The sequence below is a fragment of the Hypanus sabinus genome, chromosome 12, assembly GCF_030144855.1.
Source record: "Hypanus sabinus isolate sHypSab1 chromosome 12, sHypSab1.hap1, whole genome shotgun sequence".
Taxonomy (NCBI): Eukaryota; Metazoa; Chordata; class Chondrichthyes; order Myliobatiformes; family Dasyatidae; genus Hypanus; species Hypanus sabinus.
The window spans coordinates 98,521,173-98,547,671 of record NC_082717.1 but is presented as its reverse complement, the minus strand read 5'-3'; the positions used below and the strand labels follow the sequence as shown (position 1 = coordinate 98,547,671).

At 41.4% G+C, this 26,499-nt stretch overlaps 1 protein-coding gene across 1 annotated transcript in view; it reads left to right on the top strand.

Annotated features, from left to right (window-relative positions):
- igf2r (insulin-like growth factor 2 receptor) overlaps window positions 1-26,499 on the top strand; it is a 198,241-nt gene that overhangs the window by 157,350 nt on the left and 14,392 nt on the right. The window contains exons 38-45 of the mRNA XM_059986536.1: window positions 5,640-5,847; window positions 8,074-8,226; window positions 9,319-9,553; window positions 13,437-13,573; window positions 14,579-14,696; window positions 19,613-19,759; window positions 21,451-21,635; window positions 23,351-23,537. Of these exons, the coding sequence (XP_059842519.1) occupies window positions 5,640-5,847; window positions 8,074-8,226; window positions 9,319-9,553; window positions 13,437-13,573; window positions 14,579-14,696; window positions 19,613-19,759; window positions 21,451-21,635; window positions 23,351-23,537 (1,370 nt within the window). The remainder of the gene's footprint in view (window positions 1-5,639; window positions 5,848-8,073; window positions 8,227-9,318; window positions 9,554-13,436; window positions 13,574-14,578; window positions 14,697-19,612; window positions 19,760-21,450; window positions 21,636-23,350; window positions 23,538-26,499) is intronic.

The following is a 26,499-nucleotide window of genomic DNA, read 5'->3' as shown; positions in this document are numbered from 1 at the left end:
AAAATTATTTCAGATGATCAAATTGGCTTTATTAAAAATTGTTATTCTTTTTTTAACATTAGGAGATTGTTGAATATTGTTTATACTCCCTCACATGATACTTCAGAATGCGTGATTTCATTAGATGCGGAGAAAGCATTTGACAGAGTTGAATGGCCTTACTTATTTAATGTGTTGGAGAAGTTTAATTTTAGTCCGATATTTATATCATGGATTAAATTGATTTATCATACTCCAGTAGCCTCAGTGGTTACCAATAATCAAAGATCTCCCTTTTTTCGCCTATTTCGGGGCACTAGACAGGGATGTCCTCTTAGTCCATTACTATTTAACATTGCCTTAGAACCTTTGGCAATTGCCATCAGACAATCACAGGATATTTTGGGTATTAATCGTGGGACAGATATTCATAAGTTATCTTTGTATGCAGATGATTTATTACTATTCATTTCTAACCCGGAGAAATCCATTCCAGCAGTTTTATTATTATTGGCTCAATTTAGTGAGTTTTCTGGGTATAAGTTAAATCTTAATAAAAGTGAATTGTTTCCATTAAATAAACGGGTCCCAATTTATGGAAATTTACCCTTTAAATTAGTTAATGACTCTTTTACTTATTTAGGGATCAAAATCACAAAGAACCATAAAGATTTGTTTGGATTTAATTTTTTACCCTTAATTGATCAGATTAAAGGTTTGTTTACTAAGTGGTCACCTCTGTCTCTATCTCTAATAGGTAGGATTAATGCTATTAAGATGGTTATTTTACCTAAGTTTTTATATATTTTTCAAGCGATACCAATTTTTATCCCGAAATCTTTTTTTACTAATGTTGACTCTAAAATTTCTTCATATATATGGCAGAATAAAAATCCCAGGTTAGGTAAAACATATTTACAGAAGACAAAAAAGGAAGGCAGGTTAGCATTACCTAATTTCAGATTTTACTATTGGGCAGTTAATATTAGATATTTGTTATGCTGGTTGAAAGATGGGGGTGGATCTTTTGGCCCTTGTTGGGTGAGTTTAGAAACTAAATCGGTATCAGCTTATGCTTTGGGTTCTATTTTAGGGACTTCTCTCCCTTTTGCTCTTTCTAAATTGCCGAAACGAATTGACAACCCGATAGTTAAACGTACATTGCGTATATGGTTTCAATTTCGGAGATTTTTTGGGTTGACTCAATTCGTTTTAAATAGTCCTATTGTATCTAATTGTTTTTTTCACCCTTCCATTATAGATCAAGCTTATTCAGATTGGAAAACTAAGGGATTACTAAGATTTTCTGATTTATTTTTAGATAATTGTTTCATGTCTTTTGAACAATTATCCAACAGATATAACTTGCCGAGATTTCATTTTTTTTAGATATTTACAGATTAGACATTTTTTAAGTTCTGTACTCTCTACGTTTCCAAATTTTGTGCCTTCAGATACTTTGGAGAGTTTATTTGAATTAGACCCTTTTCAAAAAGGGCTTATTTCAAAACTTTATAATATAATTATGAAGATACGTTCAGAGCCCCTTTATAAGACTAAACAGGATTGGGAAAGAGAGCTTAGTTTTAGTATTTCTAGTGAGAATTGGGATAGAATTCTTCAATTAGTTAATACATCATCGTTATGTGCCAAACATTCACTAATACAATTTAAGGTTGTACATAGGGCCCATATGTCTAAGGATAAATTAGCTCATTTTTACTCTCATGTAAGTCCTATTTGTGATAGATGTCATTCTGAAATTGCGTCTTTAACTCACATGTTTTGGTCGTGTTCATTTTTGGAGAAATATTGGAAAGATATTTTTGATATTATATCTGCGGTTTTGAATATTGATTTACAACCTCATCCTATTACCGCAATTTTTGGTTTACCAATGTTAGATTCACAGCATTTATCTTCTTCAGCCCGTCGAATGATTGCATTTCTAACTCTGATGGCTAGAAGATCTATATTGTTGAATTGGAAAGAAATTGATCCTCCCACTGTATTTAATTGGTTCTCTCAAACTATGTTATGTTTAAATTTAGAAAAAATTAGAAGTGGTACTTTTGAGACTTCTATTAAATTTGAAAAGTTATGGAGACCATTTATTCAACATTTTCATATGATGTAATATGACCCTGTGCCAAGTACATTTGATTTCCCAGCTTTTAGCTTATGTATTTTGAGAGGACCGGAAGTGACGGCATTGATGAATACTTATTTTTGTGAGATATTATAAACAGCCCACTTTTTTTTTCCTTCTCTTTTGTTTGTTTTTTTTTCTTTTATATTACTTATTAGCTATAGTTATTAGATTAGTTAGTTTTGCATTATATAAATTTTTTTTTGTTTTTTTTTTCTTTCTTTTTTCTGTTTTTTTTATATTATACATTATGAAATATTTAGATTTACTATGTCCATACATATATCTTATGGCTTATGTCTTGGTAAACTCATTTATATTGTAACTATTATGTATGTTTTTTTTTCATATGTAATGGAATGTGTATGTTGGTAATTTCTTTATCAATATATCATCTGTATTCTGTCCATATTATTAATATTAATAAAAAGATTTAGAAAGAAAGAAAGAAAGAAAGAAAGAAAGGAAAAGTTTGTAAGGTTCTGGGTGAAGCACAAGCAAATGACTAGCTTGGATGGGGCATTTTGGCAGAAACAATAACTTTTAACATCCAGTTGGACAGGTACATGGTAAAAGTTTAGTACAGAGGTTCCCAACCTGGAGTCCATGGACTCCTGCTTAATGGTATTCGTCCATGGCATAGAAAAGGTTGGGAACCCCTGGGTTAGAGGAACATGGGCCAGATGCGGGCAAATGGGGCATCTTGGTCAGCATGGACCACTTGGGCAGAAGGGCCTATTTCTGTGCTGTATAAGTAACATCATCAATAATGCACAGCCTTGTTTTTTGACAATTGTTTCCTTCCTGTTACAATAGGGAAAGTGATAGTCTTGTCAGCTCAGTTTAATTGAGGTTGAAAAGAATTGTCAATTATCCCCAGCTTCACATTTTATCTGCATACAGCAACTGTGCAGTTATGGTTATTATTCTGCAGATTTATTGATTATGCCCACAAGAGAATGAATCTCAGGGTTGTATATGGTGACTTGTACAGTAATGTACTTTCATAATAAGCTTAGTGTGAACTTTGAATATAATCACTGATTGATGGGACATGAAAAAAAACAGGTATTGGTAATGCTCAATGCATTGTCTGGATGTAAGAAATTAAATTCCTGTTTAGGAGCGGCTCTCAATAAAGATAAGTGCATGATTTCTGGATTATACCTCAAAAAGAGCAGCAGCCAGTGATTTGCAGCCTGTTTTAGGAAAACCGAACCTTAATTATGTCAGAGAGTTATTGGCTGCTTTGTTACAGAGTGTATGTAGTGGTGAGGTGATCACATTTCTGAAATCCAACCAGACTGAGGGACGGGGGGCAGGAGAGAGCAGGCGGGAGAGGCGGGAAAGCTGGAGAGCTCACTGATCGATTTGTATTCATAACTGGCCAGGGAGCAGTGGGGTTCAGCTGGGTTGGATATTGGATGGGATGTCGAGTGCTCAGACAATAAGGGAAAACTTTTCAATGAATGGCCCTTTACAAAGGAGGTTAACTCGGTATGCCCATAGAAGGCAGGAGAATGAGGTTGAGAGGGAAAGTCAGTCAGCTGCGATCAAACGGCAGAGCAGACTGGATAAAACAAATGACCAAATTGTGTTCCTTTGTCTTAAGATACCCAGAGAGTCACCCATAAGGCGAACTCAAGTATCGGAATGGGACTGTGATGCAGGGGCAGTAACTGAGACATGATAAAGTTGTGGGAAGATCTTGTTCAAAATTAGTTTGGTAATTAAGGGTCATTCGGTTTGCATCAGCAACTTTGTAAACCAGAGGATGGTCTGGAGTTGCTTGGCAGAAGGAGAATAAGTGACGAGGCAAATCTTTGAGCAAGCTGCTTGTATTGACACGGTGGAAGAAGCTTCTGTAATCTAATTCAAAAGAAAATTTGGAACTCCAGAAGAGGAAATCTTTAAACTAAAGGGAAGGAGCATAGGAATGTGGGAATGAGTATATTCTGGCCTCGTGATCAGGTTTAACCTGTGTTGGGACCTCTCATGTTGAACCATACCATACTGGCCCATTTCCAGGGAGTAAGTAAATGATCCCATAGCACTGTTGTGAAGAAATGCAGGGACCTTCTCGCCGATATTTCTCTCTGTCAACATTACCCTTTTTAAAAAAAAAAATAATTACCCAGGCATTTCTTCATCGGGTTGAGAGCTTGTGTCCACTTTGGATTCTGTTTCCTCCACCACCCAGCAGCAATCTTACTGCCTGGAAAAATACTTCCAGAAGTAATGAAGTTTTGAGTGGTCATAGAGCACTGCAGCACAGAGAGAAGCCTTTCAGCTCATCTGATCTGTCCCATTGACCCGCATCCCACCATAGCCCTCCCTACCCTTCCCAGCTCCTCTTAAATGTTAAAATCAAACTTGCATCTATCACTTCTGCTGGCAGCTCTTTCTAAGCTCTCACCGCCCTCTGAATAAAGAAGATTCCTCATCGCGCTCCCCTTAAAAGTTTCACCTTGCACCTTTAGCCTATGATCTCTGGTTCTAGTTTCACCCAACCTCAGTGGAACAAGTCTACTTACATTTACCCTATCTATGCCCCCTTGTAATTTTGTTTATCTCTATCAAATCCCCCACCATTTTTCTCTGCTCTAATAAATAAAATCCTGGCATTTCATCCCTTTTGCTGTCACTCAGGTCTCAAGTTCTAGTAACATCTTTGTTTAAAAAAAAAATGTTTATCCTTCAGCTGAAACCAATTTGGACAAATCTCCATCCTGGGTTTGGCGCCCATTGGGGAGGTTCCCAGCATTTCTTTTCCAGGATATTTCAGGCTTTAACACTTGGTTCATGCTCGACTGCTGTTAAGCCATGGGCACTTTGAACCAGTGCTGAACACACATTAAAAATAGAATTAATATCATAAACAAACTCTGCAGATGCTGGAAACCCTCCAGCATTTTGTATGTGTTGCTGTGGAACACAGCAAGTCAGGCAGCATCTGTGGAAATGAATAAACAATTGATGTTAAGAGTCGAGACAATACTGCAGGAAGAAGGGAAGAAGTTGCCAGAATGAAAAGGTGGGGGTCGGTGAAGGAGTCTATTTGGAAGGTGATGGGTGAAGTCAAGTGGATGGGAATGGAGGAATCTGAGAAGAGAGTGGAACATAGGGGAAAGGGAAAGAGGAGGGAACACAGAGGGAAGTGATAGGCAAGAGAGAAGAGGTAAAAGGTCAGAGCAAGGAACAGGGGGATTATTTTTCTCCAGAAGGAGAGAGAGATATTCATGCCATCAACTTCGAGGCTACCCAAACGGAATATAAGATGTTACTCCTCCACCCTGAGTGTCCGATTACTGCATTTCAACCTTGCTGTTTAATTGAGAAGATGTGTAATCAACACTGCTAGTATATTTAAGCATGAAACTAGTTCCTAATAATTAAGCATGTCATTGTAGAAATACATTGTTGTAATGAGCAAGAAAATCAGCGTGCAAAATATCCCTTTGTGCTTCTGACTGATGTCACATTCCAAATAACTGACGCATTGATCCCTCAGGTTCGGTCTGGGCAGAGGACATATCACCTTGACGTATGTGCGGCTGTAACAGATGTCCCCAGCAACAAGTGTAAAGACAGTGCTGTCTGTTTGGTCTCAGGAACTGAAGCAGTTTCCTTCGGCAATCCAAAGGCAATGATGCTGGAGTACAAACACCAGGACCAAGCCTTAATTTTGCACTATGGCAGTACAGAGCAGTGCCCTACAGGTAATAATGGGAGCTGTTAATTCAGCTGATCTACAGCGCCTGTAAAAAGTATTTACCCCCCCCCCCCCCCCCCCCACCTGGCAGTTTTCATGTTTTATTGTTTTACAACATTTAATCACCGTAGATTTAATTTGGCTTTTTTTTTACGCTGATGGACAGAAAAATACTCCTTCATGTCAGGGTGAAAACAGATCTCTACAAAGTGATCTAAATCAATTACAAATATAAAACACAAAATAATTGATAGCAAAAGTATTCATCCCCTTTAATATGACACACCAAATCATCACTGGTGCAGCCAATTGGTTTTAGAAACAGCATGATTAGTTAAATGGAGATTCACCATGTGCAGTCAAGGTGTTTCAATTGATGGTAGTAAAAATACACCTGTATCTGGAAGATCCAAATGCTGGTGAGTCAGTATCTTGGCAAAAACTACACCTTGAAGACAAAACAACACTCCAAGCAACTCTGCAAAAAGGTTTTTGAAAAGAACAAGTCGGGAGATGTATACAAGAAAATTTCTAAGTCACTAAATACCCCTTTTCATTAATGTGGCACAGCTATAAATCTGCCTAGAGCAGACTGTCCTCAAAAACTGAGTGACCGTGCAAGAAGCGACTAGTGAGGGAGGCCACCAAGAGACCTATGATAACTCCAGAGGAGTTACAAGCTTCAGTGACCAAGATGGGAGAGACTGTGCGTACAACAACTGTTGCCCGGGTGCTTCAGAGCCGAAGCTTTATTGGAATGTGGCAAAGCCTCTGTTAGGGGGAAAAACTCATGAAATTTTGACTAGAGTTTGTCAGAAGGCATGTGGGAGACTGAAGTGAGCTGGAAGAAGTTTCTGATGAAACCAAGATTGAGCTTTTTGGCTGTCAGACTATGTTGGTGTAAGCCAAACACCGCACATCATCAATACCGCTGCATCATGCTGTGGGGATGCTTCACTGCAGCAGGCCCTGGAGGGATTCTGAGGGTAAAGTGTAAAATGAATGCAGCAAAATACGGGGAAATCCTGGAGGAAAACCTGATGCAGTCTGCAAGAGAACTGCGTCTTGGGAGAAGAATTGTTTTCCAGCAAGACAATGATCCCAAGCATAAAGGTAAAGCTACACAGAAATGGCTTAAAAACAACAAAGTTAATGTCCTGGAGTGGCCAAGTCAGAGTCCAGGCTTCAATCCAATTGAGAAATTTGTGGCTGGACTTGGAAAAAGGGCTGTTCAGTTATGATCCCCATGCAATCTGACAGAGCTCGAACAGTTTTGTAAAGAAAAATGGGGTAAATTCTCAGTGTCCAGATGTGCAAAGCTGATAGAGACCTGTCCACAGAGACTCAAGGCTGAAATTGTTGCCAAAGGTGCATCTACTAAATACTGACTTGAAGGGGGTGAGTAATTATGCAATCTGTTACTCTGTATTTAATAATTGTAATAAATTTAGACAATTTGTAGAAATCTGTGTTCACTTTGGTTTGACACAAGAGTCTTGTCTGTTGATCAGTGTCAAAAAAGCCAAATTAAATCCATTGTGATTCAATGTTGTAAAACAATAAACATAAAAATTTCTTGGGGGGGTGTGGAATACTACTTATAAGCACTGTAAGCTTATTGTGTGTTCTAAAGAAAATGCTAAGGATAACTTGTGCTTTGCTTCACAAATGCACCTTTGCCAGTTTTTTGGGAAAAAATGTGTCAGTTCATAGTTCATTCCCTGTTAAATGAGGGTAGGGTTCTCTCTTGAGGCATTTGTTTCCAACGTCCTTTTAATTGTGAATTAGCTTAAGTTATTTGCACAGATTGTCTTTTGCACAGTGATTGGTTGATAGCCTTGTGTGTAGTTTTTCATTAATTCTAGTATATCTGTTACAATGTCTTCAAGAAATTGAAACACAGGATAGTGTTTGGTGATATATATGTAGTTTGATAATTTACTTTGAAATTCTGTATTAGTTGACCTTGAACAGGACAGCCATATGGTGGGCTACATTATAACTCTGTGCTCTGCCGGGCGAGGGAGATAAATCTCAGATGATTCCTTCCTGGCTATCAGCTGTTGTTTGTAGTTGATGCCCAAGCCTGGATTTGAAGAGCCCGCCCTTGGAGGCAGTGACAAGTTGCCCGGAAAAGCAAGTGGGATTAGGAATAGGAGATCGGTATGATGAGTCCTGATAACTGCATGTTGCACTTCAGGTGACCTGTTCTGTTTTTCACTGTCTTTAACAGTCACTAAAGCAGGAAAGCTGTGCGTGTTTCCTTTCACGGCTCTTGGAACATCTTACAATGAGTGTACTACTGCGGGAAGAACTGATGGATTACTGTGGTGTGCGACAACCAGTGACTTTACCAAGGATAAACAATGGGACTTCTGCAGCAATGGTACATAATGGGTACCAGTATGTTCTGTTTGAATGGGATGTGATAATTATTTGAATATCCACACTTGGGCTCAGAACAGTACAAATCCGGGACAGGCCCTTCACCCACTAACTGTGCCAGCCACGATGCCAAATTAAACCAGTCCCATTTGCCTGCTGATAATAGACAATAGGCAGTAGGTGCAGGAGTAGGCTATTCGACCCTTCGAGCCAGCACCGCCATTCACTGTGATCATGGCTGATCATACACAATCAGTACCCAGTTCCTGCCCTCTCCCCATATCCCTTGACCCCGCTATCTATAAGAGCTCTATCTAACTCTCTCCTGAATGCATCCAGAGACTTGGCCTCCACTGCCTTCTGGGGCAGAGCATTCCACATATCCATCACTCTCTGGGTGAAAAAGTTTTTCTGCATCTCTGTTCTAAATGGCCTACCCCTTATTCTTAAACTGTGGCCTCTAGTTCTGGACTCACCCATCAGCAGGAACATGCTTCCTGCCTCCAGTGTGTCCAATCCCTTAATAATCTTATATGTTTCAATCTATGATATGATCTATATCCCACTGTTACCTCCCTGTTCATAACCAAATGCCCCTTTAGTGCCACAACCAATCAACAACCACAAGAGATTCTGCAGATGCTGGAAGTCCTGAGGAACACTCACAAAATGCTGGAGGAACTCAGCAGGTCAGGCAGCATCTATGGAGAGGAATAGAGACAATAGTTTAGGCTGAGACCCTTCGTCAGGTGGGGGAGGAGAAGGAGTACAAGCTGGCAGTTGATATGTGAGGGGGGATGTAGGTAGATGGGTGGGTGGAGGAGGGGGGATGCTGTCGCCCTAGCAATATATTTTGGGTACCTGCTATTCCCTGAGCATTTCCTTTGTTTCTTCCTCTTTCTCTTTTAAAGCTCTGCTCTCTAGTATTTGACATTTGTAAATACTATTGGGGTTGGGGAGGGGGGGAGACCATCTCATCTGTGCCACTTACGACTTTATATTCCTGGGTCTCCCCTCAGGCCCTGACGCAGAGAAAACAGTCCAATTAGTAAAACACATTGTAATTTAATCAACCTAAATTCAATGATTTCAGCGACTGCAACTCGGAGATCAACGATCATCTTCAAATGTGATGACACTGCTGACGTCGGGCAGCCTGAGTTGTTGAGTGAGACCCTTGGCTGTTCGACAACATTTGAATGGAGGACGAGTGTCATTTGTCCACCTAAGCGGATGATGTGCAAGGTAGTTCACAGTCACAAGACCTATGATTTGAGAATGCTTTCTTCTCTCACCGGATCATGGAAGTTCTCCTCTCATGGTTATACGTAAGTACTAGCTGCTGTCAGTCTCTCTGTATGGTATTGTATTGTTTTGCAGGGGCTGTCAGGTTCCATGACTTGTCCGTGCTCCATGGTACAACAGCAGAGCAGTTGGCACCAGCGGTCACTGGAGTTCGATTCTTGTCCCTTCTGTATCGAGTTTCTGTATTCTCCCCATGACCAGCGGGTGCTCTGGTTTCCTCTCGCAGTTAGGCTTAGTGAGTTGTAGGCCTGTTTTGTTAGTGCTGGAAATGTGCGACACTTGTATGCTGCCCCCAGTGCAATCGTTGGATGGTCGTTGACGCAAAATGGCACATTTTGAGGTATAATTTGGTGTTTAGATGTAGATGTGACAAATAAAGCTCATCTTTATCTTTAAAATCACTGAGGGCTGAGATTACTCTATGCTGGAAAGAACATGATCTCTTTGCTAATATGTATGCCTTTGAATTTCAATGTGTGCAGCTAAGAACATTGTTGTCGTCTGAACCCCTAGTGCCTAGGTGGCTCATGGGGCCTCAGCTAAGAGCATGAGACAGAGTCAAATGACTGTGGGAACCCCAGTCCCTTAAGCCTGTTCAACTCTGATCTCATTCCATCCCATCCACTTTCTGTCAAACACTTTATATTTCCATATCCAAGTATGCTGATTTCAGTTTGGGGAAATTCTCCAACTGAGTATCCTCTGAATCCTGAGCAAGCAACGTCTGCTGTCGGCATGTTCCAATTTTTGCATCTGGATTTGCTCAAGAGACAGACGCAGTCTAGAGAACTGAGGCAAAACGGTTGAGGTCATGGACTATTCAGATTACAAAAGAGGAGTCGGGGCCTGAGAAGGAATCCCCTTAGATCTTACAGGAGGCTGGTACTGAAATTGCAGGAGTCCTAGCAAAGATAGTCCTTAGCCACGGGTGAGGTGCTGGAGGATTGGAGGGTAGCAAATGTTGTTCCATTGTTCAAGAAAGTCTCATTAGCATAAGCCAGGAAATTGTAGGCTAGTTAACCTGACATCAGTCATGAGTAACTTATTGGAAGGTATTATAAGGGCCAGGGTACATACGTAGTTGTATATTATAAACCCTGGTTGGTGAGTCAACATGGCTTTGTGTGTATTGTCTAACCAATCTTAAAATGGTTTTCAAGGAAGTTAACAGGAAAGTTGAAGGAGAGGCAGTAGACATTGTCTACATGGACTACAGCAATTTACTGCCCATTATGCAGCTGGCATTTAGGGCAGCAATGGCGGTCCTCCATTCCTGGTGGTGTTCAAGGCTTCCTTCATGTCAGGAGCTTCCCCTTGTTTTTCACTACTTTCAATCATGCAAGTCCCTTGTGGAGAATTTGGAATACCATCACGTTCAGATGCAGAATGAATCTTCACTGTTGATTCCATAATAGTTTTGTTAGCCCCGAGCTGTATCCCCTGAACCTGGAGGACCAGTGGACCACTATCTGTCTAGCCTCTACCCTTTGACCTGTGTGGCATGGGTGACCTTACCAAGACCCAAAGCATAATGCCCTGACTCTAACCAACATGGCTCTTTGGGTCATTGAGGCACACAAGCCTCCAAACACTATGACAAAGTTATGGTCCTCTCCAGGGGACTTTAGCAAGGCCTTTGACAAATGCTGCACGGAAGGTTGGTCTAAAAGGTTAAGTTTCAGCATTGGCTTTGTGGTAGATGGTTGCCCTTCTGACTGGAGGCTTGTGTATACCACAGCGATAGCTGCTGACCCAGTTGTTTGTCACCTATATCAATGATCTAGATGATGATATGGTAAACTGGATAAGCAAATTTGCAGGTAAAAGCAAGATTGGCGGTGGGGGGTAGTGGACTACAGGAAGGCTATTAAAGCTTGCATCATAATTGGATCATCCAGAAAAATGTGCTGAAAAAATAGCAGATAAAATGTCATGCAGACAAGTGTAGTGTTGCACTTAGTAAGGACAAACCAGGGCAGGACTTGGACACAGAATGGTCGGGCACTGAGGTGTGTGGTAGAACAAAGGATATGGGAACACAGACCCATAATTCCTTGAAAGTGGCCTCACAGGTAGATGGGGTCATGAAGTAAGCTTCTGGAACACTGGCCTTCATAAATAAAAGTATTGAGTACAGGAGTTGGGATGTTATGTTAAAGTTGTATAAGCCATTGGTTTGGCTGAATTTGGATTATTATGTGCAGTTCTTGTCACCTACCGACAGGAGAGATTTCAACAAACTTCAGAGTGCAGGGAAAATTGACAACTATGTTACCTGGACTTTTGTCATTAGGAAAGATTGTATAGGTTAGGGCCTTATTCCCTTGAATGTAGGAGAATGAGGGGAGATGTTATAGCGGTGTACAAAATAGTGAGAGGTATAATCGGGTAAATACACGCAGACTTGTTCCTCTGAGGTTGGGTGAGACGGGAACTAAAAGTCATAGGTTTGTGGTGAAAGGTGAAAGATTTAATGGGTACATGAGGGGGAATTTCACTCGGGGTGATGGGAGTGTGGAATGAGCTGTCAGTGGAAGTGGTGAATGCTGGTTCTGTTGCAACATTTAAGAGAAGTTTGAATAAGTACACAGATGGAAGGGTATGGTCTGGGTGCTGGTTGATGGAACTAGGCAGTAAAACAGGTCAGTGTGGTCCAGGTGGGCTTGCAGGACTTGTTTCTCTGCTGCAGTGCTCTATTGGCCCCTTTAGTAGCATAACAGAGTGGATGAATCGCACTGGGTGACAGTGTTAGTGTTACATTGCTAGTAATTTGCATTCCGTGAAGCACTGGCGAGTCTGCTGTTTTAATGGGACTTCCCTTTTGTTTCAGCTCATACAAGCTGAGAGAGAATGTAATCAACAGGCAGGTGGGCGTGCACAGACAGCTCTAGGTTTTGGGGTTTTGTGCAGGTTGTAGCAGTTTGAAGTGCCTTCAAGGCAGTTCATGCCTCGTGATCTCTTCAAGGGCAGGGACCACTGGCGTCCATACACCGCGCTCGGTCTTGATCTTCAAACGTTGTTTTTCTTAAATGGCTAAGACTGCACTGAGAGTAAATGCCTGCCTATGTAGAGCAGTGGCTTTGGAGATGTGAAAAGTGGCCTACATTATCCAAGGCGCATCTGTTACTCTATGAAGGTGTTATACAGATCGGTAGGTGACCTTTTTTTTGCATATGTGGACCATCAGGCCCTTTCCTTTGTGTGCTTTAGTGAAAAGGTTGGTGTTGATTTGGTGCCTGGCTTCTCGCTGTGCACGAGGCAAGTATGGTCTGCATACTGTAATTTGACAGCTGAAGTTAGACTGACCCTGATTCTAGAGCAGATAGAATGGCTGCCCATTCATCCTTTTGATTAGCTACCCAAAGCAAGCACCTCGGAGATCTTTAGCATTGATTGTTGCTCAGGCTGGACAGATCCTACAGCTTGTATGCTGCTCCAACACTAGATCCCACTGCCTTCAATGGAACGAGGGTGGGTGGTCAACACCATTAGTAACTGCAGTCCAAAACTCAATGTAGTTCACTCAATGATTGTCTTGTGACTAAAAAGTGGTTCAATTAAGAGTAAAGAGTCGACGTTTTGGGCAGTTGTTCTGATGAAGGATTTCGGGTCACAGCATCGACTGCTTACTTGTTTCTATAGATGCTGCCTGACCTGCTGAGTTCCTCCAGCATTTCATAGAAAACCTACAGCGCAATACAGGCTCTTCAGCCCACAACATGTATTTACTTTAGAAATTACCCAGGGTTACCCAAAGCCCTCTATTTTGTGTGTATTACTTTGATTTCCAGCATCTACAGGTTTTCTCTTGGTTGTGATTCAGTTAAGGTAGCGTGGTTCATTTGGGTGTGTCTCTTTGGATAGTGTCTGGGGCGCTAGTGTTGAATCTACTGTTTTATTTTTCAGGTACTACATGAATCTCTGTGAAGGAGTTCATGAAGGACCCACTGGCTGCCCTCCATATGCCAGTGTGTGCAGGAAGGCTGAAAATGCTAGGACACAGATATTGGGACTTGTTCACAGCCAGAAAATAGAAGTTCAAGGTACGAAGCCTTGTACCAATAGATACATGAAGCACGTTGTTTGTATGGTAAAAATGTAACACAGGAACACTGCTGTTTTTAACTCCATTGAGCTTTCTAGTGTTCTTTAGTCTATCAGCTTCTTGTGAGCCTAGAATCTCCAACGAAGTGAAAAGAGTCTTGAGTCATGTACCAGATCTGTAGATCATAGAACCTTACAAACTGTCTCTGCCCGCCTTGCACTGGTCAAATGTGATACCGTTTTCCTGTATCAGTTCTGTATCCCATAAGACTGTAACATATAGGAGCTGAATTAGGCTATTCTGTCCATCAAGTCAGCTCCACTAATCCATCATGGCTGATTCATTTTCCCTCTCAACCCCATTCTCCTGACTTCTCCTATAACCTTTGGTGCCCTTTCTAATCAAGAACTTATCAACCTCTGCTTTAAGTGTACCCAATGAATTGGCCTCCACAGCAGTCTGTGGCAGTGAATTCCACAGATTCACCACCCTCTGGCTAAAGAAATTCCTCCTTTTCTTATCTCTAAAGGGATGTCCCTCTATTCTGAGGCTGTGGCCTCTGGTTCTCTACTTGTCCACTATAGGAAACATCCTTTCCAAATCCACCCTATCCAGTCCTTTCAATATTAGATAGGTTTCAGTGAGATTCTCCTTCATTCTTCTAAACTGCATTGAATTTCCTATCCACATACTTGTCCAAATGTCTTTTAAATATTATTATTTGCTTCTGCTGCCACCACTGGGTACCTTGTTCTAGATATTCACCACCCTCTGTGTGGGAAAGCTTTCCTTTAAATTTATCTCCTCTCACTGTAAACATGTGCTCTGTAATTCTAGACTATGGAAGTGAGCTCTCAGTATGTTATCTATGCCCCTCATGATGTACTACCGAGAATCTATCTTTCTTCGATCTTTTGGCATAAGAGGGTGAATATAAACCAGAAAGCTTCAACCATTGACGTGTGCTGTGGTTGCTACTTTAATTTCAACCCTTTACTTCCAGACACGCACCTTTCTGTGAGTTACTCAAGTGGCTATTTTAACTGTAGTGCAGGCAAACGCGCAAGGACTGTTATACAACTGCAGTGTTCGTCGACAGGAGGGGCACCAAAGCTAACAAGGTAAGGAGACCCTTATCTCTGCAAGTCTGTTAGTGTCCTGCGGACTTCGGTTGTCTGGGATTTGTCTATCAAGGTGAATGGATCTGACAGCTTCACTATTCCATCATGGAGCACAGCAGTGCAGAGGTTGGGTAGGAGAACTGAAAATCAAGTTAATGTGGTTGTGCATTTAACATTACCTGGGAATAAAGTAACATTGGTGAAGATCTGTGATCCTACCCAACCAACCTCAAAGCTGCATTGACACTATTTCCATAGATGCTGCCTGACCTGCTGAGTTAGAAACATAGAAAGCCTACAGCACAATACAGGCCCTTCGGCCCGCAAAGTTGTGCCGAACATGTCCCTACCTTAGAAATTACTAGGCTTACCCATAGTCCTCTATTTTTCTAAGCTCCATGTGTCTATCCAGAAGTCTCTTAACAGACCCTATTGTATCTGCCTCCAACACCGTTGCCTGCCAGCAGCCCGTTCCAAGCTCAATATACGCATGTTCCTCTAGCATTTTGTGTATGTTGCTCTGGATTTCTAGCATCTGCTGAGTTTCCTGTGTTGACATGGCTAATGGTTGCACAGTTATTCGATCACAATATTTCCAATAAATAATTAATAACCATATAACAATTACAGCACAGAAACAGGCCATCTCGGCCCTTCTAGTCCGTGCCGAATGCTAGTCCCACCGACCTGCACTCAGCCCATAACCCTCCATTCCTTTCCTGTCCATATACCTATCCAATTTTTATTTAAATGACAATATCGAACCTGCCTCTATCACTTCTACTGGAAGCTCGTTCCACACAACTACCACTGTCTGAGTAAAGAAGTTCCCCGTTGTGTTACCCCTAAACTTTTGCCCCTTAACTCTCAACTCATGTCCTCTTGTTTGAATCTCCCCCACTCTCGATGGAAAAAGCCTATCCACATCAACTCTATCTATACCCCTCATAATTTTAAAAACCTCGATCAAGTTCCCCCTCAACCTTCTACACTCCAAAGAATAAAGACCTAACTTGTTCAACCTTTCTCTGTAACTTAGGTGCTGAAACCCAGGTAACATTCTAGTAAATCTCCTCTGTACTTTCTCTATTTTGGTGACATCTTTCCTATAATTTGGTGACCAGAACTGTACATAAGACTCCAAATTTAGCCTCACCAATGCCTTGTACAATTTTAACATTACATCCCAACTCCTATACTCAATGCTCTGATTTATAAAGGCCAGCATACCAAAAGCTTTCTTCACCACCCTATCCAGATGAGATTCCACCTTCAGGGAACTGTGCACCATTATTCCTAGATCACTCTGTTCTACTGCATTCCTCAGTGCCCTACCATTTACCATGTATGTCCTATTTGGATTAGTCCTACCAAAATGTAACACCTCACACTTATCAGCATTAAACTCCATCTGCCGTCTTTCAGCCCATTCTTCTAACTGGCCTAAATCTCTCTGCAAGCTTTGAAAACCTACTTCATTATCCACAACTCCACCTATCTTGGTATCATCTGCATACTTACTAATCCAATTTACCACCCCATCATCCAGATCATTAATGTATATGACAAACATTGGACCTAGTACAGATCCCTGAGGCACACCACTAGTCACCGGCCTCCAACCTGACAGTTATCCACAGCTACTCTCTGGCATCTCCCATTCAGCCACTGTTGAATCCATTTCACTACTTCAATATTAATACCTAATGATTGAACCTTCCTAACTAACCTTCCATGCAGAACCTTGTCAAAGGCCTTACTGAAATCCATATAGACACCATCCACTGCTGTACCCTCGTCAACTTTCCTCGTAATATCTTCAAAAAATTCAATAAGATTTGTCAAACATGACCTTCCACACACACATCCATGTTGACTGTTCCTGAGCAGACCCTATCTAACCAGATAATTATATATACTATCTCTAAGAATACTTTCCATTAATTTACCCACCACTGACATCAAACTTACAGCCGATAATTGGTAGGTTTACTCTTAGAAATCTTTTTAAACAATGGAACCACATGAGTAATTCGCCAATCCTCCGGCACCATCCCTGTTTCTAATGACATTCGAAATATTTCTGTCAGAGCCCCTGCTATTTCTACACTAACTTCTCTCAAGGTCCTGTTAGGATATTCTCTAAAAGCGCCAGTACTTCCTCTTCTTTAATCATCATAGTTTCCATAACTACCCTACTTGTTTCCCTTACCTTATACAATTCCATATTCTTCTCCTTAGTGAATACCGAAGAAAAGAAATTGTTTAAAATCTCCCCCCATCTCTTTTGGCCCCACACATAGCTGTCCACTCTTGATTCTCTAAGGGACCAATTTTATCCCTCACTATCTTTTTGCTATTGATATAACTGTAGAAACTCTTTGGACTTATTTTCACCTTACTTGCCAAAGCAACCTCCTATCTTCTTTTAGCTTTTCTAATTTCTTTCTTAAGATTCTTTTTACATTCTTTATATTCCTGGAGCACCTCATTTACTTCATGCCTCCTATATTTATTGTAGATCTCTCTTTTCTGAACCAAGTTTTTAATATCCCTTGAAAACCATGGCTCTCTCAAACTTTTAACCTTTCCTTTCAACCTAACCAGAACATAAAGATTCTGTACTCTCAAAATTTCACCTTTAAATGACCTCCATTTCTCTATTACATCCTTCCCATAAAACAAATTGTCCCAATCCACTCCTTCTAAATCCTTTTGCATCTTCTCAAAGTTAGTCTTTCTCCAATCAAAAATCTCAACCCTGGGTCCAGTCCTATCCTTCTCCATAATTACATTGAAACTAATGACATTGTGATCACTGGACCCAAAGTGCTCCCCAACACATTCCTCCGTCACCTGACCTATCTCATTCCCTAACAGAAGATCCAACACTGCCCCTTCTCTATTTGGTACCTCTATGTATTGCTGCAAAAAACTATCCTGCACACATTTTACAAACTCCAAACCATCCAGCCCTTTTACAGAATGGGCTTCCCACTCTGTGTGTAAAATTAAAATCTCCCGCAATCACAACCTTGTGCTTATTACAAATATCTGCTATCTCCTTACAAATTTGCTCCTCCAATTCTCGCTTCCCATTAGGTGGTCTGTAATACACCCCTATAGGTGTTACTACACCTTTCCCATTCCTCAATTCCAACCAAATAGTCTCCCTAGATGAGCCCTCTAATCTATCCTGCCAAAGCACCACTGTAATATTTTCTCTGACAAGCAATGCAACACCTCCCCCTCTTGCCCCTCCAGTTCTATCAGACCTGAAGCAACAAAATCCAGGAATATTTAGTTGCCAATCACACCCCTCCTGCAACCATGTTTCACTAATAGCTACAACGTTATATATCCAGGTATCAATCCATGCTCTCAGTTCATCCACCTTTCTTACACTGCTCCTAGCATTAAAATAGATGCATTTAAGAAACTCTCCAACTCTTCCTCTCTGTTTATCCCTAATGGTGCAAACAAGTTTATTATCTTTTTCTTTCTTCTCCCCTACATTTTTGGTCTGAGCGCTCCCCTTCTCTATCATCTGCCTATCCTCCCTCACACACTGTCTACTAGCGAACTAACCTCCTCTCTCCTATTCTCTTCAATTTGATTCCCACCCCCCCCCCAACCATTCTAGTTTAGAGTCTCCCCAGTAGCCTTTGCAAATCTCTCCACCAGGATATTGGTCCCCACCCCCCCAGGATTGAAGTGCAACCCATCCTTTTTGTACAGGTCACACCTGCCCCAAAAGAGGTCCCAATGATCCAGAAACTTGAATCCCTGCCCCCTGCTCCAATCTCTCAGCCACGCATTTATCCTCCACTTCATTCTATTCCTATGCTCACTGTCATGTGGCACAGGCTGACATTACTACCTTTACGGTCCTTCTTCTTAACTCCCTTCCTTAATGTTTTTTTGTGGTCAATAATTGGTGAATGTGCTTCTCTCGATGCATATACTTACTGGCCTCCCAAGTACCAACACTGGACTGCAACATTTTTGCCTTTTGCCAGCAGCTCAGAAGAGGGCACCGGGGAGGTGCTGGATTGTAGGTGTTAGGGTATCTGATCTCACATTTTACTTCCAGTCTTGGCCACAGAGAGCAGCATGCACTTTGCATCTGATTCCTTTGCTTCATGTTGGTCAATTCCAGCACACCTAATGGAAGGAGTCCATCAGATCTTCTTCTCTCCGCTCCGCCCCCCCCCCCCCATGCTCTCGGGGCAAGCGGAGGCAGCAAGACACAGAGCTATTAAAAGTCAAGCATAATGCAAGTTCCACGATAAGCGCAAAGTATTAAATTATTAAAGTATTAATTTGTCAATGGGTGTGATTCCCCGGGTGTGGTGATGTGCAGCTTTGCTGAAAAGATAAAGGGAGAAATGGTGATGAACCCAGTCGTATATAGAGCTTCTAAAATCATCTCTCAACTTAACTCCACAGCACTTTCCATGTAAGTATTGGTCAATCGTCTTCCCAAAGGTTTTATCACATTATTATGCACACAGTTCCAGGCCAATATTTATTTTGTCCGTATTGTCTCTGGGACAAAGTTCTGCTGAAGAGGAGAAATTATTTTGTTTCAATACTCGAGCTGCGAAGTCCCTTGAAAATCTACCATTTCAAATTTGGGAGAGGTTGAAATTTAAAGGCTGCCTTGTTTAAGGCATTTCTAAATTACGTTAATTTGATCTTTTAACAACACAGAGTGCTGAAGGAACTCAGTGGGGTCAGGCAACATCCAGGGAGGACAGTTGATGTTTCAGGCTGAGACCTTTGTTAAGGTTTTTAATGATCAGGAATTTGTTAATTGCATATTTCTGTAACCATATCCTGGCATTTGGTGTGGTTCTGTCTTTTCTTGGAACTCCTACGCCAAACCATTACATCCAGAATGTGCTTTTTTCTAGGTTTGATGAAAACAAGTGTGAATTTTTAATTTCTTGGGAGACCCGTGCAGCCTGTGCAATAAAGCCACAAGAGGTTCACATCGTGGGCACGACCATCAAAAACCCTGTAACTGGGAAAGCAGTGGATTTGGCACCGATTTATTCCGAGTATGTGTTCAGCATTTGGTTATTTTGAAAACCCCTCCGTTTGCTTTGCATGTGATTTTTATTTTTCTCTAATGGCTGCAGTTTGTTCAAAAGCCTTTGATTATGACAAATGTCATCTTTCTCTTTTTTACTAAATCTATCTGCACCCTTTCCTAGAGGGAAATGTATCCTTCTCAGTGCATCTCTGCAATTCCCTAAAAGGAAGGGGCTCTTATTTTCCCGATTCCATCCTATTTAGTCACAGCCAGGATCCTATTAAACACTAATCTGTCACTTTTGCACAGTAGTCTGACTTCCCCAAGGTTACTAAGGCAGTATCAGTAATCTGGTCTATCGATGATCTAATTAGGAAAACCTCATGTCAGTCTGGAACTAGTGGCATTAGTGAGCCCTTGATAGACATTTAGAAAGAATTAAGTGTATATTTAAAACAAATTATGGATGATTTGTGGTAGTATGACACCTTGCAGGGCAGAAGTGTGCAAGTTACACTCAGTGGCCACTTTATTAGCTACACCTGCTTGTTAATGCAAACATCTAATCAGCCAATCATGTAGTAGCAACTCAATCCATAACAGCATGCAGACGTGATCAAGAGGTGTGAATGCTTATTGGGCCAGAAGGGCCTGTATCTCTAAATACGAAGAAATAAATCTGAGCCATGATCTCAACAGAGACGGCAGCTCAGCACCATCTTGACCGGAAGGTGGTCCTACACTCTTGAAACCATTTATTATCACCAATTAATCTACCAACTCCCAACATCTTTGGGAATCGGGTGGAAACCTAAATGATTGCAGCAGGAGAACATACTCTGCAAGCAGGTACATGCGCAGAGACGCACAGATGTTCAGACCACAACAGGTAGAGAGAGTATTGGCCACTGATTGTATTCATGCACACAGTCTCTACAGAGTTTACAGAGAACGGTGCAAAAAAAAAACAGTGAGCGGCAGTTCTGTGGGTGAAAATGTCTTGTTAATGACGGGCGAATGGGTCAAGTTGACAGGAAGGTGGCAGTAACTCAAATAGCTACAGTGGTGTGCAGAAGAACATCTATGAGCACACAACACATTGATCTTTGATAACCACAAAGTACACTGCAGATGCTGTGGTCAAATCAAGACGTACAAAGAAGCTGGATGAACTTTGAAGTGGATGGGCTACAGCAGCAAAAGACTACAGGTGTATACTTAGTGGCCACACTTTATTAGGTAGAGGAAGTGCCTTATAAACTGGCCATTGAGTGTATATTCTTAAAAATATGTAGTGCAAAAGTAAGTGAGGTAGTGCTCATGGGTTCATTAGCCATTCAGAAATCCAGTGGAGGGGAAGGAAGTTATTCCTAAAAGATTGTGTGTTTCAGCTACAACTGTCCTGCTCAGGAATATTTGAAGATTACCTTTGCAGCGGCATAGAGGGAGTAGCCACTGTCCAACGCCATCTAGAAATGAGTTCTGAAATCTGTAATGAGCCAAATTACACATGACTGATCTACCTTATTTTTAATGTTGCTTTATTTTCCATCTGTTTTCCCTGCATTTTTCAGGTTCCATAGTGTGATCTATCATGTTCTCATTCTACGTATTATGGCAAGCATCTTTCTGCATTGCAGGTTGTATAGAGCTTCTGGTGATATCAGGCCAAATGGCGATTCGTACACGTATGATATTCAGCTTTCTGCATTGCAGGTTGTACAGAGCTTCTGGTGATATCAGGCCAAATGGCGATTCGTACACGTATGATATTCAGCTTTCGGGAATTGCTAACCCTAAGAACGTTCATTGCCGAGGATCCAACATTTGCCAGGTCAAGGTGAACCGGCCTGCCTTCAGGTGTATAGGCGTACCAGGCAATGCAAAGTACTACCTTGAAGGTGAGCCTTCTAAATTACTTTTGATTAATTTTCTCCATTGACTAGTTATTATGTTCTTAGAGTTGTATGAGTTGGGGATCTTACTTGATTTCAACATCATTAGATGGCTGATGTAGATACTATAGGTAACCAAGAATTATTAAGCTATCCAAACTGACACAAAGTTAGTCAGACACTGCGTTGGAATGCTGCTATATTAAAGTTCAAAGTAAATTTGTCAAAGTACATACGTCACCCTGAAATTCATTTTCTTGCAGGCATTCTCAATAAATCCAGAATAGAATAATAACTACGATGCAATCAATGAAAGACAGCACCAACTTAGGTGTCCAACCAGTGTACATAGGACTACAAACTGCAAATACAAAAATAAATAATAATAATAAATAAGCAATGAATATCAAGAACATGACACGAAGAGTCCTTGAAAGTGAGTCCATAGGTTGAGAAAACACTTCAACGATGGAACAAGTGAAGTTATCCCTTCTGGTTCAAGAACCTGTTGTTTGAGGGGTGATAACTGTTCCTGAACCCGGTGGTGGGTCCTGAGGCTCCTGTACCACTTTCCTGATGTCAGAAGTGAGAAGAGAACATGTCCTGGGTGCTGGGGGTCCCTGATAATGGATGCTGCTTTCCTACGAAGTTTCGTGTAGATGTGCTCAATGGTGGGGGAGGGCTTTACCTGTGATGCACAAGGTTAAATCCACTACTTTTTGTAGGATTTTCTGTTCAAGGGCAGTGGTGTCTCTATATCAGGTTATGATGCAGCCGGTCAATACGCTCTCCACACATCTATAGAAGTTTGTCAAAGTCTTAGATGATGTGCCGAACCTCTGCCAACTCCTAAGGAAGTAGAGGCACTGCCGTGCTTTCTTTGTAATTGCACTTGCCTGCTGGGCCCAGGACAGGTCCTCTGAAATAATAACACTGAGTAATTTTTATCAGGAGATGCCACTTGACTGACTGAGTTCTTGCAGGGTTTCCTATTTTTCTTTTTAGTATCTGCAGCTGTATTTGTATTTTAGTTTATCCAGGCCAGGCCCCTTTATCTTATTTAAGAGAGTCCTCGGATTGATTGCTTTTTGCCCTTTTCTGATACTGATCTAAACATGTACTGTGACGTCTATTGCCCTAGTGTTCCCCACTAACACTCCTAGAACTTCCTCTAGCATTGTGTGTGTGTTTGTATGTAGCAATGGATTTCCAGCATTTGCAGTATCTCTTGTGTTTGTTTTGAACCTTGTCACAGACTCATTTTTAATAATGCTGGCTTGCCTTTTTTTTCTATTTTGCTATTAGATCAGCTTTTCCAATACCTTTAGTTATTATTTGCATTATCTATAATTACTTCTGATATGTGTGTATAAATTTGTCTCACTTCCCATGCAGATGCCTGAAAGTACGTTTAATTTATGCCTCTGGGAGGTTGGGTTCATACAGAAAACCACAACTCATCCAGGCCATGTTGTATCACCCTCTCTCTCCACTGAGAAGCATAGATCGTGAAGGATCTCAGTCTAGTCTTCCCCAATCACTCAGCTCTTTCCAGGCATTAATCTCAATCTTTTCTATATTCATTTTTGTTTCTTTCCCCTTTGTTTCCAAACTCTTTCACATCAAATACTTGAACCATATTGGACAGGTTGCGAGCTACTCTTCTTTGCAATAGTGTCATTAGCAGTGTGATGTGCATTTCCACCCATTTCTTATTTCAGATGATGACCTGGATGTGGTTTTCACTTCGAACTCCATATGCGGCCGCGATCCAACAAAGAACGTCTCTTCCACAGTACTGTTGCATTGCAGCCAGTTAGCAGGGAACGGGAGGCCAGATTTCCTACACGAGACGTCTGATTGCCAGTACCTGTTTACCTGGTACACCTCGATAATCTGCGACCTTGCGTGAGTCTCTCCAGCTATTTATAGACTTGAGCTGCAGAAAACCAATTCTCATTTTCTTTTATATGGTACAATTTTTATCTCTTGTTGGAATGTTTAGATGTTAGTGGGCAAGAAATCAGTGTTTTGATGTTGAATCTCTGCAGCACCGCTGTAGCTTGTTAAGTTTCTCATTATTATCTTACGATCCAATTAAAACCTGAATTTCAAGGAAAACTGGATGAGAACTCGTGAAGAGACTGAAGCATCAACTGTTACTCTCTCCACAGATGCTGCCTGACCTACTGAGTGTTTCAGGATTACCCTTAAAAACACTCAGTGTCTCGTCCACTTCATTAGTTACTAGTTATTACATTAATGACCTGGCCAAGAGTGGGTCCCGATCTGGTCAACTGCTGCCGTGGCCCATCTGCATCAAGGCTCAACATGGTTATTTAAGTTGGGCTCAGCTTGAACCATTTTCCTTAGACCTCTTTCATTGGCAAGGCATTTTCACTCACAGGACTTCCCGCTTGCTGATTTTGTGTTTTTGCTCCATTCTCCAAGCTCTAGAGCTCTAGAGTTCCCAACCCCTCTTATGTCATGGACTAATACCATTAAGCAAGCGGGCTGTGGACCCCGGGCTGGGAACCCCTGCTCAAGAAACTGATGTGTATGAAAATCCCAGGAGATCAGCAGTTTCCAAGAAACTCTAACTGACCCATCTGGCACCAACAACCAATCCGTGCTCAGTCATTTCTTCCCCATTATGATGTTTGGTCTGAACAGCAGTTGAACCTCTTGACCATGTATGCATGCTTTTATGCATTAAATTGCAGCCGCATGATTGGCTGATTAGATTATTTGCATTAAAGAGCAGGTGTAACTAATAAAGTAGACACTGTGTCTAAGATTTCCAGCTTCTGCAGGCTATTTTTAAAAAACATTTGTGTTATCCAGAACGTTTTTCTGACGTTTTATAGATTAACTGAGTCAAAAGATTGAAGTCTAAAATTTAAATGTCTAAACTTTTATGTGTGTATCAAAAACATTTTGCAAGCTGATGTTTCCAAACACAACCCAGAAAATAAGGATTTTCTCCTTTTGAAAGTCTTTGTCTACTTAGCCATGTATACCGCTTCAGAGGGACATGTACAACTCTTGCATGCAGTGAAATAACAAGGTAGCCATTTTAATGGGAGGAGAAGTAATTACAGAGTTAATAACTCAATTATGCCATTGAAATCCAGGTCTGCAGTTGAAAGTTTCATAACCAAGTGACAGGCAAACTGATATCCTTGAGCCATAATGATAAAATCGTGTAGTAACTGTATGACCAACAAAATATGTTGCTTCCCTGTCAGAAAGAGCTTCTTGTTTTCAATTTACTTTGGTGTCAATACTCCTGTCCTCGGCTGATGCTGTGAATGCGGTCTGGTGTTTATTCACTTGCTTTATTGTTTATTAGTTCAATCTCCCCACTGCCTGTTTTCCCTGTGGCTGTGGGTTTTCTCTGGGTGCTCCAGTTTCATCCCATGGTCCAAAGACATAGCGGCTGTTAGGTTAATTGTTCATTGTAAATTGTCCTGTGATTAGGCTAGGGTTAACTTGGGGGGTTGCTAGGTGATGCGGCTCGTTGGGCCTGCTCTGTGTTGCATCTCAATAAATAGATATCTAGGAGTCTCTTAAACGCCCCTAACATATCTGCTAGACCAAGTGTGTTCCATGCACTTACCACTATCGATGTATATTAAAAAAAAATTCCTCTCTCTGACGTTTTCCCCCACCACCCGTACCCCAATCTCCTCAAAATTATGTCCTCACACGTTAGCCATTGTCGCCCTGAAAAAAAGTCTCTGGCTGTTTACTCTATCAATGCCTCTTTCTGATATTCCTCTATTATATCTCATCCTCCTTTGCTTCAAAGAGAAAGCCCTAGCTCACTCAACCTTTCCTCATAAGTCACAGCATCTTGCTAAGTCTCCTCTGCACCCTCTCTGAAGCTTCCTCATCCTTTGTATGAAGAGGCGACCAGAACTGAACACAAAATTTCAAGTGTGGTCTAACCAGAATAAAGCTGTACCATTACCTCAAGTTTTTCAACTCAGACCCGATTAATGAGGGCCAACCCCTCATGCGCTGCCTTGTCCACCCTATCAACTTGCACGGCAACTTTGAGGATCTATGGATGTGAACAGCAAGATCCTTCTGTTCCTCCACAGTGTTAAGATTGCTGCTATTAACCCTGTAATTTGCCTTTAACTTCAACCTTCTGGTGAATCACTTCACACTTCTCTGAATTGAACTCCATCTGCCACTTCTCGGTTCAGCTCTGCATCCTGTCTATGTCCCTACGGCAGCCTTTTACACTATCCACAATATCACTAAGCTTCATGTCATCTGCAGCCTTACTAACCCACTCTCCCACTTCCCCATCCAAGTAACTAATAAAAGGCACAAAGAGTAGAGGTCCCAGAACAGATCCCTGTGGAACACCACTGGCACCAACTTCCAGACAGAATATGCTCCATCTACACCACCCTTCTGTAGGCAAGACAGTTCTGTGTCCACACAGAAAGTTTCCCTAGATCCCATGCCTCCTGACTTTCTGAACAGGCCTATCTTGAGGAATCTTGACAAACACTTATTAAAATCCATATACACCACATCCACTGGTCTACCTTCATCAATTTGTTTTGTCGCTTCCTTGAAGAATTCAGTCTGGTTTGTGTGGCATGATCTGCCCCTCAGAAAACCATGTTGACTATCCCTAGTTAGGTTATGCTTCTCAAAATGTTCCTAGTTCCTGATTCTAAGAATTCTCTCTAATAACTTGTCCACCATTGATGTAAGATTCGCTGCTGTATAATTCCCAGGGTATCCCTAACACCTTTCTCCAAAAAAAGGAATAGCATTTGCCACTCTCCAATCTTCTAGTAGTACTCCTGTGGCCAGTGAGGATACATAGATAATTGCCAAAGACGCA